Raw genomic sequence first — 14,523 nt, forward strand, 5'->3', positions numbered from 1 at the left:
TTGGCAGTGTAAAATGTTTTCATGCCAATAAAGCTCCTTTGAATTGAATTGTCTTTGGGAGCTGAGGTTTGCACTGACTATGACATCAATACCATGTATTTACACATCACTGCATTATTCAAGTGATTACTTGTCCCAGACCTTGCTTGCTGACAAGACACTTCTTTATAACATGAATCAATAACTATAAACTCATAAATTATTATTATTATTTGTATTATTACCCTTATTATCTACACATTTCCTAAATAGATCTTGAGATAACCTTAAGTTTTACAATCACGGCCATAATATTTTATCATTATGCCAGGGTAGCGTTTTACCTAACCATAGTTCTTATTAAATGTGTACACTTCCAATGTCCAATCCAATGTCTCCTTCAACAATGGTCATTTTCAGGAGTATTGAAGTTGAAACAAAATAGCTGCAACAACAAATTATTGACAATTTGAAAATAATATATATTTTGATATTCTATTCCGATCAATTGCCCTATATCACTGAATATAGGATGATCTATGTTTTCACAACATTTGAATAGTTTATGTTGCTTTTAGTAAGTAAGTAAACACACATTTTCTAAATTAACACTTAAATCTAGAAAGTCTTAATACATTTGTCAGTTGTCTGATTTTATTCATTTGCAAACAACAAATCCACTCCATCTGTATTTTAAAGAACTACACAGAGTTCCCACACATCTTTACCAATTAATTTCCAAAACTTTTCCAGAATATTTAACCCGATTTCCAGGACTATATAACAATAATTCAGCTCATTAACAAGTCGCTTACTCCTATGCGCAATGCCCAAAGACAGGTAGTGTATGCCAGTGGTTCTCAACCCCCGAAATAATCATATTTGAACCCTGACGAGCACTAAGAATAGAGGAATTTTGTACAACACGGTTTTATTGTAAAAATAGCGGATCTACATGCTCACAACGCCTCGCAACGCGAGGCGTTGTGAGCATGTAGATCGGCTATTTTCACAATTTCTGACTTTGTCATTTTCTGACAATGTTGAATTTGTCATTTCAGAGGCATTAACAAAATCAATAACCAAAGACAATGCATAGCTATTTTTTCCAGGACTTTCTAGGATCTCTCTTGATCAATTCCAAAACTTTTCCAGTACTGGAAAAATATTTTTCTAATTTCAAAATATTTCCAGGAATTTCATGACCGTGGGAACCCTGACTACATAAATATGTGCCATCACCGTGGAAATCATTTGGACACTGGCTCACACTGGCACATCACATCCACATGTCTGGTGTCTCTGTGGTTCAAATGACAAGGAAAGAGGTACATTATTTAGATTACATCATCATAATAAATAACTTGAATCAGTTGGCGAGGTGGAATAAATGTAAATGGTCAAATAAGTAATAAGCAAAGTGATAGTCCTACCTTCAAACCAGTAAGAAATGTTACTCCTTTGGCTGAATAGGAACCTCCGTTTTTATCATGGACGTTATGTCTGGAAAACAAATATATATTTATAGTATGTATCTATCAAATATATCGGAGGAAGTCGTCATTAGCTTAAAAATACCTCACTTCACACCTGGTGTGAAAGTGAGCGGTCCTAGTTTTTCATGAGTTAATTTCATTAAAGTTATACCATGTAACTTTTTTTATAAAACAAATCTTAAAATTGTCCTAACTGTTAAATCGCTAAAGTTTTAGAACCCCCACTCCGTTAATTTCAGCTTCTAAAGCCTTCTCTTTATGTTTTCTATGAGCCGTGAGGGGGGGAGAATTTCGCGGCAAAATGACGTAATCTGCATCATCTGTATACGTTGTGTATACGTTGGCCAATCATATCGCAGATCATAAACACATGGTACACTAACCGGCCAATCACAGGCGCATCTTGCTGACTTCTCAGGAAGTAGCTTGCCTCAACATAACAACAACATACTCGGGTGAAGGAGTCCGTTTCTCCCGAATGCCTGAACGCACAGGAACCAGGGACCTCTAAAGATAGATCTCAGCGAGGTGGAGGCAGACGCGGGGGTGAGAGGCCCGGTACTTACACAGTATAGCTTTAAGCGTCCCACAAAGGTTGGCCAATACAACAAACTTTGAGCGCTTTGTGCCAAGCTGGAGGCCAGATGTAGGCCACGCTTCATTGCCCAGACAAAGTCAGATGTTGGAGCTTAGCTCCTTCCAGGAACACCGCTCAAAAAACAAAAAACAAAAAAAACAACGCACAAATAATACAATGGCTCAAGACACACACACACACACACACACACACACACACACACACACACACACACACACACACACACACACACACACTAACCCTCAAAGTCGACAAAGATAATGAGGTCATCATTCTTGAGGTAATTGCGTCGTCTCAGGTCGAAGTGCTTGACGAAATTCCTCCAGCCCCACGTAGGTCCTCTGTAGAACCCGTATTCTGGGTCATATTTGCCCACCTTAGATGGGTTGTCCCACATCGGCCATAGGCCGTCGGTTGCTAGAAAACACAGGAAAGAGAAAAGTCAAGAGGACTTGATTGTGTGGTTTCTCTGGATTTCTTTCTGTCTTTTAAAAATACTTTTCAAATTGTACATCTTTTACTCTTAAACTAAGAAAAAAGGCAGGAAAAAGTCACAAAAATGTTGGCAGACAATAGCACCCTGTAATAGGCCAATTATTATGCGTATACAGTACATGTTGTATGTGTTATTTTGGTGATTTCTTATTTAACTCATATTTGTGACCAGTGTGCCAAAGTTAATCAATTAAACCTCAGCAACCATATTCCTGGATGAACATTAGCCAAAAATAGCAGATCTACATGCATAATTATCTATTCCGTTTTCCACTAATCCCACTAATTAGGTGGTCACTGTCCGAGCTGCTGAAGAGAGCTTTTTTTTGTCTTAGCGTGTCAATCTTCAACAGCTGTAGAGCTGACATCTTCATTCATTGTAGCTGGGTTTTATTGCCAAGTGGCCTGAGTAGCTAGAATGTTTAGACTTGCAGAAAACCTTTACTGAGGTTTTACATTATGATTAAATGCGAAATGTTAAAAAATAAATAAGTCTTGAAAGTATTAGAACATTTGTATTACAATTGAAAAATATTAACTCAAATCTTCTCTTCTGGAGGTCTCTGGCACAAGGCTTTTGGGGTCCTTAACATGTAACAGTTTGAGAACCACTGCCATACGGGCCCTTACAGGGCACAGGTACGCTCTTAAGCTGGGTTCAAACCTGAAGCTATTTCTTCAATTCTAATCGCTTCTATCGCTTCACTTTGGTCATGCAGGTCCACGTTGTTAAAAAAAATCATGTCTCGTTGGAATCAAGGCGAAACACCCGGACAAAAGGGAGTCCCAAGTTCCAAATACCAAAATCATGTCCGTGTCTCCAGACAACATCAATGCTGATTGGCTGTCAGGACACGATGGGTGGAGTGCTGGTGAAGCGAGCTCCAGTTGGATTTGGGGCGAAGATACCGAAGCAACCGTTCGCGTCGTTCGCGCCGCCCCTTTCGGATTGTTCGTGCCGCGCCCGTTTGCGCAGCGCCCATCACATGACGTCACTTGCATCTTCTGAAAAGCATTACCCTGAATTAAGAGTTCGGAAAGCTGCACGTTGGAAAGTCAGAACTCTCCAAAGAAAGGTTTGGTGGTCGGAGACAGTATGGACAGGCCTTTAAGTTAAGGTATAAGAGCTGGTAATTATAACAATCAAAATACAGCCCTTACTGTATCTCATGTCTGTGGTCAGGCTGCGGGCGGTGGACATCCTCAGCTTGATGTCTGGATCCTGGTCCATCACCACCAGGGTGGCCTGTCTGTTGACCGCCGGCCACTGCATCACCACGTCGTTCTCCCCGCTGATCAGGTGGAAGTACAGACTTGTGTAGTTCCCTGTGAAGTCTGTGTAGCTCGACAGGGGGAAGACGCGGACGCCATAGCCGTAGCCTTCGGGGCTGTAGAACCGAGGGCTGTCGATGTACGTGTTGGTATCGGATGTTTCCATGAGCTTGGAGAAGTTGCGGATGGTCCACACGGCGTTGGGGCAGCGGGTCTCCGTCAGGCTGATGTCGTCGAGGTAGATTCCGCCACCAGCGGAGGTGTTTCCGCGCACGCCCTGGAAGGCGTAGCGGAATTTCACCCCCACCTCCAGGGGGACGTGGGCGATCTTCCACGTGTGGTCAGAGTCCGCTGGGAGTCAGTGCAAAGGAAAGGCTAATTAGTGGACATACTGAAGCTGTATAGTCAAAGGGCAAAGTAGTGCTGGGCAATATATTGATATTATATCAATTTCATGATACGAGATGCCTTACTTCACATGCCTTAGATATCACAATATTGTGATATGGCATAAGTGTTGTCTTTTCCTGATTTTAATCACTATTCTTTAAAAAACTTTCAAAGATTTATAAAAATATATATTTTTTTGTCTGTCTGTGTGTTTAATAAATATTTAATAACAATGAAAAGCTTTTGTGAGGGGTGCTATGCAGCCCTTACACCTACGTTGCACGGCCAATCCGATCATCCAACAAATACTGTATGCCCATATATGGATCTCTTTATCTGTCAGTCTTTGTCCCTTTTATGACCATATATGATCACTGATGTCATTAGTATATGCCCATGCCCATATGTGGTAATGACTGATTAATTTGCACCTGATGCCCTGATGACACATTGAGGTTAGACAACACACAATATTTGGGCGTAGGAACTCCTTATATGATTATGGATGAGTCATAGTGACATGAGCATGACGTCAAATGTCCACTGGCCAGCCGGTCTTCCCTTAAGCCAATTTTAATATGGGAATAAGTAGATAACTACACTGTATCCTTTGGAACACAGGTTCTGCTTTATATTTTATGAAAAGTGTCGGTTTTGGACATACAATGCAGGTGACGATATGTAACCGCTAATAGGTACCATGAATGGTGTGAATTTTCTTCATCTTGCGTACGGTGCCTGTGCCATCGTCCATCTTGACCCAGATGACGAGCCTGTCCGTGGTGCTTCCTGTCATCTTGTAGAAGAACTGCAGACACTGGAGCTTCCTCTTAGGATAGAGGGTCCGTGACTCCAGCAGTGCAGACTCCAGCGTGTTCCCAACGGCGGTGTCGAAATGCATGAAGTAACCGGCATCTGAGAACACAAACTTTACACTAATACAATATTTTTGTTTATATTAATCTTCTCTTTATTCTTATACAGGGTTCCCACACATTTTTACCAATTAATTTCCAAAACTTTTCCAAAACTTTTCCAGAATATTTAACCCAATTTCCAGGACTATATAACAATAATTCAGCTCAATAACCAGTCGCTTACTCCTATGCGCAATGCCCAAAGACAGGTAGTGTATGCCAGTGGTTCTCAACCTTTTCAGGCTGTGACCCTTGAAATAATCATATTTTAATTGGGATCCGTTGAGGAATTTTGTATAACACGTTTCTATTGTGAAAATAGCAGATCTACGGCTATTTTCACAATTTCCGCCACTAATATTTCACAATTTGACCAATGTTTAATTTGTCATTTCAGAGGTATTAACAAAATCAATAACCAAAGACAATGCATAGCTATTCTTTCCAGGGCCTCCAGGACCCTTGATCAATTCCAAAACTTTTCCAGTACTGGAAAAATATTTGTCTAATTTCAAAATATTTCCAGGAATTTCATGACAGTGGGAACCCTGCTTATAAAGAATTCACAGTCACCTCGACATTGGCCCATGAGGGTGTGATCGTGGGTGTGATCGAGGGTGTGGACCCAGTCATCGTCATCGGTGGTGCTCTGGATCATGCCACAGATGCTGGCAATCTCAAACGCACACTGGTCCAGCATAGTGAGAGGACCCGCTGGGGTGGTGGAAAGAGAAGAGCAGGATTTAAAGTCTCACCGTGTTGTGATCATGTGAGAATTTAACCACTAAATGTATACATCACACACACTATATTCCTATTTCAATGCATTCGATGTATTCTTGTTGATTGATTTATTACTTTGTATTGATGTTGATGTATTGATGTTGGTGACCTTGCTTATTGTAAGTCGCTCCGGATCAAGAGCGTCTGCCAAATGTCTAAATTGTAAATTGTCTATAGAGCGGTGTCAAGCGGCACCTACTGTATAGTTTGTGTGCGCCTGTGCATGCACAGACACCACAGCTACTCTGCAGCACTATGGAAAGAGGTCTACACTCATTCTTACAGTAGATTGTGTTATCAATAGCTGAGATACATACCTAGGGAATCAAAACCTGTTGTTTTTTTATGGTAGTGGGGAGTGGGGACACCCGTTTATATATGTTTGTGTCATGATAAAATGTTGGTGTTGTGTGTGTGTGTGTGTGTGTGTGTGTGTGTGTGTGTGTGTGTGTGTGTGAGAGAGAGAGAGAGAGAGAGAGAGAGAGAGAGAGAGAGAGAGAGAGAGAGAGAGAGAGAGAGAGAGAGAGAGAGAGATGCCTGGTTCCATCCCTGTGCCAACATGCTCGCTGCATAATGCTTACAGCAGTTGTACATGCGGTTGAGCCTGAGCACGTCCAGCTTGCTGAAGTCGAGGTACTGCCCGATGATGTTGAGGAACTCTGGGATCTTGGTGGTGATGGTGGGAATGCTCTCGTTCTTGTTGAAGGAGAAGGGTCTGTAGTGCATGACGGACTCGTAGTCATACGCCGTGTTCTGGTCCGTCACGTAGTCGTCGTTGTACTTGTTGAAGTTGTGCTGCAGCCCTGTGGGAAAGCAAGGCCACACGTTTTGTTCGTTATTCGTTACCAAAACGAAGGGCTTGAAGGGCAGCCAAATCGGTCAGGTCCAGGTTATTCTACCTGAGATGGAATCAGTGTTGTAATACTGAGTCAGGATGTTGCTATCAACAGTACATTTTGTTAAATTACATAATATTTGTATGTATATAAATTATTATACAGCATTTCACGCACCAAGCACTCCCAATGTATGAATGAACAATCAGATTAATGAACGAGCAGCAGGCCACAAAGACAACAATAACAATTGTCCCGGTGTTTATAGTGTGTGCCAGCGGCTACGTCATTGTAGTCCTTAGCGGCCATTTCTTGGGTCAAAACACAGGTGTTTCAATTGTTTGATTGCATAAAACTAATGCTATAGTCTAATCAGAACACCTGTGTAAGGCTGTGTTTACCCAAGAAATGGCCGCTCTTAGAACTACATTTGGCACACCCTATAGACTCCCCTTCTTGCCCTAAGCACTCCTCACGCAAGTGCAATGGACATGAAAATTATCAGTTTTAAGAACAATAATTACCATAGCATTAATTACACCTTTGGTGGGTAATGGTTAGCCATACCGTCTATAACCTGGTCCAGGTGGATGTCTACATAGTCATCTCGGTCCGTGCGTGACTGTTCGTGGTAGAAACCCAGGGCATGAAGAAGCTCATGTTCAATCACGGCCTTGTGGTCACAGCCTGAACCCAGGGACAGAATCTGACCTGTCTGTTGGTCACCAACACTGGAGAAACACCTGGGGACAGACACAGGAGCTGTGCAGTATCTGTGGACACTATTACTCTACATGTTACTTTAACCTGAGTGTGTATAAAATGTATCCATTTGGTTGCATTTGTATACTCTGACAGTTCCAAATGGATAGACAGATGAACACTGAGGATTTTTAACTTCGTACAATCATTCTTATCTGAACAACCTATTTGTGGGCCGCGGACACACTTTTATGGGTCCTCTTATTTTTTGTTTCCTACAATTTGTTTTTGAGCGGTGCTAACCGCTCCTATAGACCGCTTTTTTACCAAAACTATGATGTCACAAATGATGATGACATGAGTTCGCTAGACCAATGAAACACTTCGATTCTGTTGATCTGTCCATGATGTCATAGTCACAGAGGCACCCGATTGGTTAACCCTGATTTAGAACATGTTTAGGCCGCGTAAAATACGTCATAACGCGTTTAGGCCGCGTACAATACGTCATAACGCGTTTAGGCCGCGTAAAATACGACATTGAATGCTAACCTTGAATTTCAAAATTGTATTAGATGAATATCACTTATAAGCGATAAAATAACCAGACTTTTAGACAGACTGTGGAAGATCTTACAGGTTATAAATGATAGGCAGCTAATACAAGTTTAAAATACAAATGAACAGACTTTGAAAAACTAAAATCTTCATCTTCTGGCCTCTTCTCGCCTCTCTGGAGGCCTCTCTGGAGGTAAATAAGGTCACTTATCATTACACTATGACACTCTTACAAGTTACAATCCATAGCTTGGTCAACTAACTGATGAGAAATGACGATAAAGACTTATATAGTCTGAGCAGACCTCTAGACTGACATCATACAAAACAAAAACAATATTGCCATGCATGCCTATCAACACTGATTCGCGAAGGAATTAGTTTGCGCCGCTCACTTCGCACAGGTGCGATTTTTAATTATTATTACAGAACATTTTCAATAAACATTCCCAAAAAAGGTAATATTTTCATGAATTAAAAACAAATTCCATAAATTAAGAAACAAATGTTTAAGAAGTAGTGAAAATAGCTGATCTACAAGCTCACAATGTGGCGCGGCGCGTTGTGAGTTTGTAGATCTGCAATTTTCACCCAGGGCAAATGTCTAATTTCTCTTTTGGGTCACAAGCTAAAATGTTTCAGAACCACTGTATATGTCAAGACAATGGAAATACACGGGTAAGCACGTTTTTGTCATGGAAGTTGATTTGCATACTGAAAAACAACATCATATTCAAATCAATGACACATAACTCTAAACTAGTAGTGCCATACCCGCCTCTCTTTTCAAACTTGATGAAGGTCTTCTCTCCCTCATAAGGCTTGAAGTCGACGCAGGACTTCAGTCTGTACATTTCAAAGGCCTGATGGACACAGCCTTTGGCATTCAGGTCTGAGGATTGGTTTCAAACAACACAATTGTATAACAGTGGTATTGCATACCGTGCTATAACCCTAGTTCAGCCCCTAATGTACATTGATGTCCATTTTTGCAAAAGGAATAGAGTTTTTTTGGTGTATGTTCTTACTGTATATAACTCGCTACTAAAATAAACTTACCCAAGTCGTCACCCAGAATGTAAGGGATTGGGAACTTCCACCTGTATCTGGTATCAACCATGGCATTGCGTCCTTTCTGTGACAGGAAAAATATGTACTGTACTATGCAGTCAAGAATATTGTGATAATTAGCTAAATTGAGGGTTATAAAGACCCATAATCAAAGCATGAAACACTTTGTTTTGTTTTTAATCCACACTACACTGCCCAACCTAGAGATGTCATCAAAAGGTCAATAAAAAGAAGACAAACTATGTATTGTGGGCATTTACGCCATGGACTTTTAGTTTAGTTGAACAGTGATGAAAAAAGCTAATTTATTAAACTCACTGGAATGGCGATGTCTCCTTCAATCAAGTTTTCATCGGATCCTGCAACACCAACAAAAGCATGCACGCACGCACATGCGCGCACACACACGCACGCACGCACGCACGCACGAACGCACGCGCGCACACACACACACACACACACACACACACACACACACACACACACACACACACACACACACACACACACACACACACACACACACACACACACAGGCAAATTATTTACACAACAATCAAAGGCATTCTACAGCAACATCCAGCCTATGACAGTGCATTCAGTTTGGAACTTGCAACTTACCCAAGTTCAAGAGGGGGTTCTCATCCTCTCCGTTCTCATATACCTCTGCATTGGAATAAGAAGACAAAAACACGGTTTTGACAATAGACCAATTATTTCTATTTTATTTGGGCGATGCAGTTTAACATAGTTCCAATACAGAGCAGCATGAAACTGATTGCACAGAGTTTATAGTTATTGCTAATTTTCAACACGCACAGTGTAATTAAGGTATACAGCTTTCCTTATCATAAAACAACAATACACAACAGAGAGAGAGAGAGAGTACATAAAATGTGCATAACATAATTACACTGATATGTGCAAAACAATTAAAAAACAATTCAAAAATTAAAAATTAACACAGATTTAGCTAAACATGGGTCATGCTCTGATTTGCTTTTTTTAGTCAGTAGGGTTGTTCTAAAAAGTTATATATCTGTAATGAATTAGTACACAAACAATTGCTACACAAATAGTTTGTAGATGAACACTTTAACATACCATGTACCTGTACTTCATGGGACACGCGTATCTGTATGACAACAAAACCATTAACCATTGTATGAATCATCACAGAATATAGGCACGTATGACATCCTGACCATAACCAAACCAGCAGATGCACACAACACACGATCCTACACAGAATGTATTCTGATTCTTATTTCAAATCTGTGCATATAACAGATCAATTGAACAATATAGGCCCACATTTATACCGTAATAACAAAAGAAAAATAAATAATACTCACAGAGTAGGAAGTGGCTAAAGCCACCAGTCCTGTCAATAACAATAGTCTCTCCATGGTGGGAGATGTTGAATGTGAAGATCCTGTCACTCCTCGGGTTTACCCATGCCATGCACGTTGTCGTTGACAAGACCCAACCTTTAGCCCTTGATAAAGTTTATGAGTGACCGAGAGTCCTTGACTTTAAAGCGCAGCTGATAGAGGTGCAGGTTTATGAAGAGGGCAGACAATTATGATCAGGTGAAATGTTTGTCCAGTGGTCGATGAATCCACATCCACAGTGGTCGATGAATCCACTGATTCAGCTGTGCCACATCTATTGTTAGTGTGCCTGCTGCCCGATGTAGATCAATTTCTACTTTATTGTCACATCATAAGTTTAAAGCTGGTATAAAGGAGAGGAGGGGAATTGTTTTGGAAAACCTTCCTATGAATTATCAAATGAGAACCATCCAAAGACAATTTCAGCAGACAGGACAGTGAATCAAGCAGGGTTTTCAGTTGTTTGGATGTGCTAATGACATACTGTATATCTCCCTTCCATTCACAACCTCCCCAGTCATTCTAAACATAATCTATTTGCTTTAATCCTCTATTAATGCTAAACTGATATTACACTATCAAAGATGGTGCAATATCCACTACCCTGCTAGAAGGTGCATGGTCATGTCGTTTTAGACTGACCAGGCTGGACCAGTCAGCAAAAGGCATAAAAACCAAGCAAAACTCATAAAAGTGGGTCTTTCCCATGAAAAGAAAAAGGGCAGGTTAAGAAAATGATACTTTTTGGAGGATTTACATGGCCTGTCCCAGTGCCTATGACACTTTCACCACATGAAGAACAATGAACAATATGAATAATAAACAGATATATTTACCCAGATTTAAAAAAGGAAAGAAAATTGCACATACATATAGGCCTATGTACATTTGGTAAAACATCAAATAAAATACAACAACCAATAAATGTTTTTCTCTCTGAATACCACAGTGAGACTGTGTGTAACATAGGCTAGTTCATTTCACCAATAGAAGGGGGACAATTATTCTAGTTCATTACAGTTCCATAATAATAAATCGGCTCAACAATCTATAATATCAATGCGGTTTGGTATGGTACCTTCCACAACAAGTCCACTTGACTTCTATTCTATGATTCAAGAACGCCATCTAGTGGTCAATAGTAGAGGGTTTGACTGAGTGTGTAGTCAACTGTACACTCTGTTGCCATTAAATAAAATGTTAGTAGGTAATAGCTAAGTAGCACGTACAAGTTTTTATTGGTGCTATAATTTTTTATGTTTCATTCATTCATTCATTCAACGCAGTTGCAGACATAAAATCGACGCCAAAAACTGCTGTTCGCCACGGACTGTCAACTGTCAAGGCCAAGCTATGCCCACATTCACAGTGGGCATGTCAAACCAGATCCGACGTAGAGCCCGCCTACTGTATCTGGTAATGTGCACAACCATGGAAACGCAAGCACATCAGCTGTTTCCGTATCCGGTCTAGAGCGGATCTGGAACCTGTAAAGCTAATTGGGCCTAGTCTATTGTCAAACTGATCAGGCGTTGCATATTTATAACATAGCATACGCTATCGTTAAAACATCGCTTCATATATTATGAAGCCATTTCAAATCGCCATGTACATAAACGGTAATATTGTTAAATAGAAAATGAAATTATATGAGGTATGGTGGATATCAGACGAGGTGGCCGAGTGGTTAAGGCGATGGACTGCTAATCCATTGTGCTCTGCACGCGTGGGTTCGAATCCCATCCTCGTCGGTGTCTTTTGATTTTCAAATTGCATATTATTGATTGATTAATTGGTAGTTAACGCATGTGAGTGCCATACAAAAAGTTCGGTACCCGTGTCGTATCATATCAGTCCCCGTCAGAATCTAACTCCCCATTCAAATGAACGGGGATGTTGTTTTCAGTTCCGCCAGCAGTCGGCGCCAGATAACCTATTTTATTATTACCTCTGCAGTTGGTTAGGGTTAGGTTTAGGCATAGTTTCACTGAGATAGGTACCGTTCACTTGAACGGGGGAGTTCGATTCTGACTGGGAGTGAGAAAATGATATAACTTATCGGCCTCTCTTTTTCCACTGTATGACTTTAACTTGTGTATTTTAAATTGTACCTTTCTATCCCTTTTCTCTTCTTAAATGCTTTTCTCTCATGCATAGTATAGCCTACTGTATTCTATCCTCTGTCTTTCAATGTTATATGATATGAGATACATAAAGGGGTCCTGTTTGCCAGACCCATGAAATGGGTAGGCCTACATAAGCAAATGTCGGTCTGTCAGGGTTTTCTATATAAAGGGTATATATGATGATGACATGATGATGACATGCCTACAAAAGGCATGATGTCATAAATGATGATGACAGACAGGGGGTCTGGCACAACCAGGTTGACCTGGTCTAGTTTTATTTACAAATTGTATGTAACGGAGGTGATCTGAACCTCCCCACCCGGTTTCGAACCCGGGTCACCCGCGTGAAAGTCCAATATCTTAACCATCACTGCAAAGGGACATCCCTTTGTCGTGATGGTTAAGATATTGGACTTTCACGCGGGGGACCCGGGTTCAAAGCCAGGTGGGGAGGTTCGGATCACCTCCGTTACATTGGTGCCGTGACCCGGATCCGGGCTTCCCCGTAGGAGGAGGTCAAAGGGGGGTGAGTGTGGCGGAGAGAGTCGCAGCCCCAGCCTGAAGCCTCAAAAGTCTAGTATCTGCTCTCGTTCGATAGGGATGTCCCTTTCACGTGGGAGACCGGGTTCGAAGCCGGGTGGTGAGGTTCGGATCACCTCCGTTACACATAGATAACAATTTACTTTAACTTCTGATTGCGTAAACACAAACACCTGTGAGCACCCCAGCAAAAGCATCCATGACGACGAGGCCCAATCTAGCTACAACCAGATAATTGTCATTGGTTTATACAAATGCAATGTGGAATTCTATTCAGGGGACACCAAAAACGTTTCTCATATGACATTTCAAGAACTTTTTTATTTTTAAATTATTTAAGCCACGTGGTGGCATGGCACAAATCGATACTATCACTGAGAGTGACCCCATTCTTTTCCTCATTTGCATTTGCTTTTTTTGGACCACGTTCCTTGACATTTGCCATTTCTCGAAACAATTCATAAAAACAGCACCACATAATGGATTATTACCTGCACTATGCACAAGCCTGACGTACAGTAGTTATTTATCCTCTTCGTATCCCTGCTGGATAGCACGTGGTCTTCACCTGTTCATCAATGGACGCCATGTGCTGCCTCATCCCCCTCCACTCAGCATTTGGTTGGATATTGATTGATTGATCTTATTTGAACTTATACTTAAATACAACACTAGAAAGATACAATTCTGCGAAATTGGAGTGTGGTTGCCAATTTATTGTCTGGATATCCAATTGTCATGTGAAGCAGGACCAATCCTCAAGCTAGCAGTAGCACGACTCCCCCATTGAACTCTGATTGAACTCAATCGATTTACTCTATAATGGTGACGTCACCGAGACTGCTGCTGCTTCCTGATTGGCTAAAAGTGTATCTAGAAAGAAATAAAGTAGCACTAGTAGGCTACTAGTGGGCTACAACCACACTATTCATCCCCAGAATAACAAAGTATAATGAAAATACTTTAAGCCTATTGTAAATGTGGTCCTGTAATTTAACTCGGATGCTTAACCATGTTGGCAAAGTACATTATCTCAATTTCAATGCAGGCATGATGCAGAGTAGGCTATCTGCAAGTATGTTCTGATGTAGCCTAAACTATGGCTATGGTGGTTTTCATGACAGCTGCCTACACCCTTTTTGAATGCATATTTCAACGACTGTAGGCCTATGTGGAACTGATTGCAAGAGATTAGACAGCTTCACATAGGCTACATTTTAATTTGTTCACAGACCATTGCAACACAGAAAAGATAACACTGTTCTACACCTCTACATATCACAAAAGGGGTGAAAAACACAATTAGAAATGTAAACATAGAACTGTACAGCATCATCAGCTCTGGCAATTACAGAGGGGAACA

General features: G+C 41.0%; 1 protein-coding gene across 1 annotated transcript; it reads right to left on the minus strand.

The window, feature by feature from the left end:
* Positions 1 to 1,432: 1,432 nt before the first annotated feature.
* Positions 1,433 to 10,556, minus strand: mep1a.1 (meprin A, alpha (PABA peptide hydrolase), tandem duplicate 1; the record flags this gene model as incomplete). The annotated part of the gene is made up of 12 exons (XM_080744827.1): positions 1,433 to 1,482; positions 2,314 to 2,490; positions 3,730 to 4,191; positions 4,930 to 5,145; positions 5,721 to 5,861; positions 6,512 to 6,733; positions 7,334 to 7,509; positions 8,801 to 8,918; positions 9,086 to 9,161; positions 9,416 to 9,456; positions 9,719 to 9,763; positions 10,553 to 10,556. 12 exons carry the CDS (start codon positions 10,554 to 10,556, stop codon positions 1,433 to 1,435), a joined length of 1,728 nt encoding a protein of 575 aa, XP_080600953.1.
* Between the last annotated feature and the right edge of the window lie 3,967 nt (positions 10,557 to 14,523).

Source organism: Nannobrachium achirus (genome assembly GCF_963921795.1).
Source record: "Nannobrachium achirus genome assembly, chromosome: 16".
Lineage (NCBI taxonomy): Eukaryota > Metazoa > Chordata > Actinopteri > Myctophiformes > Myctophidae > Nannobrachium > Nannobrachium achirus.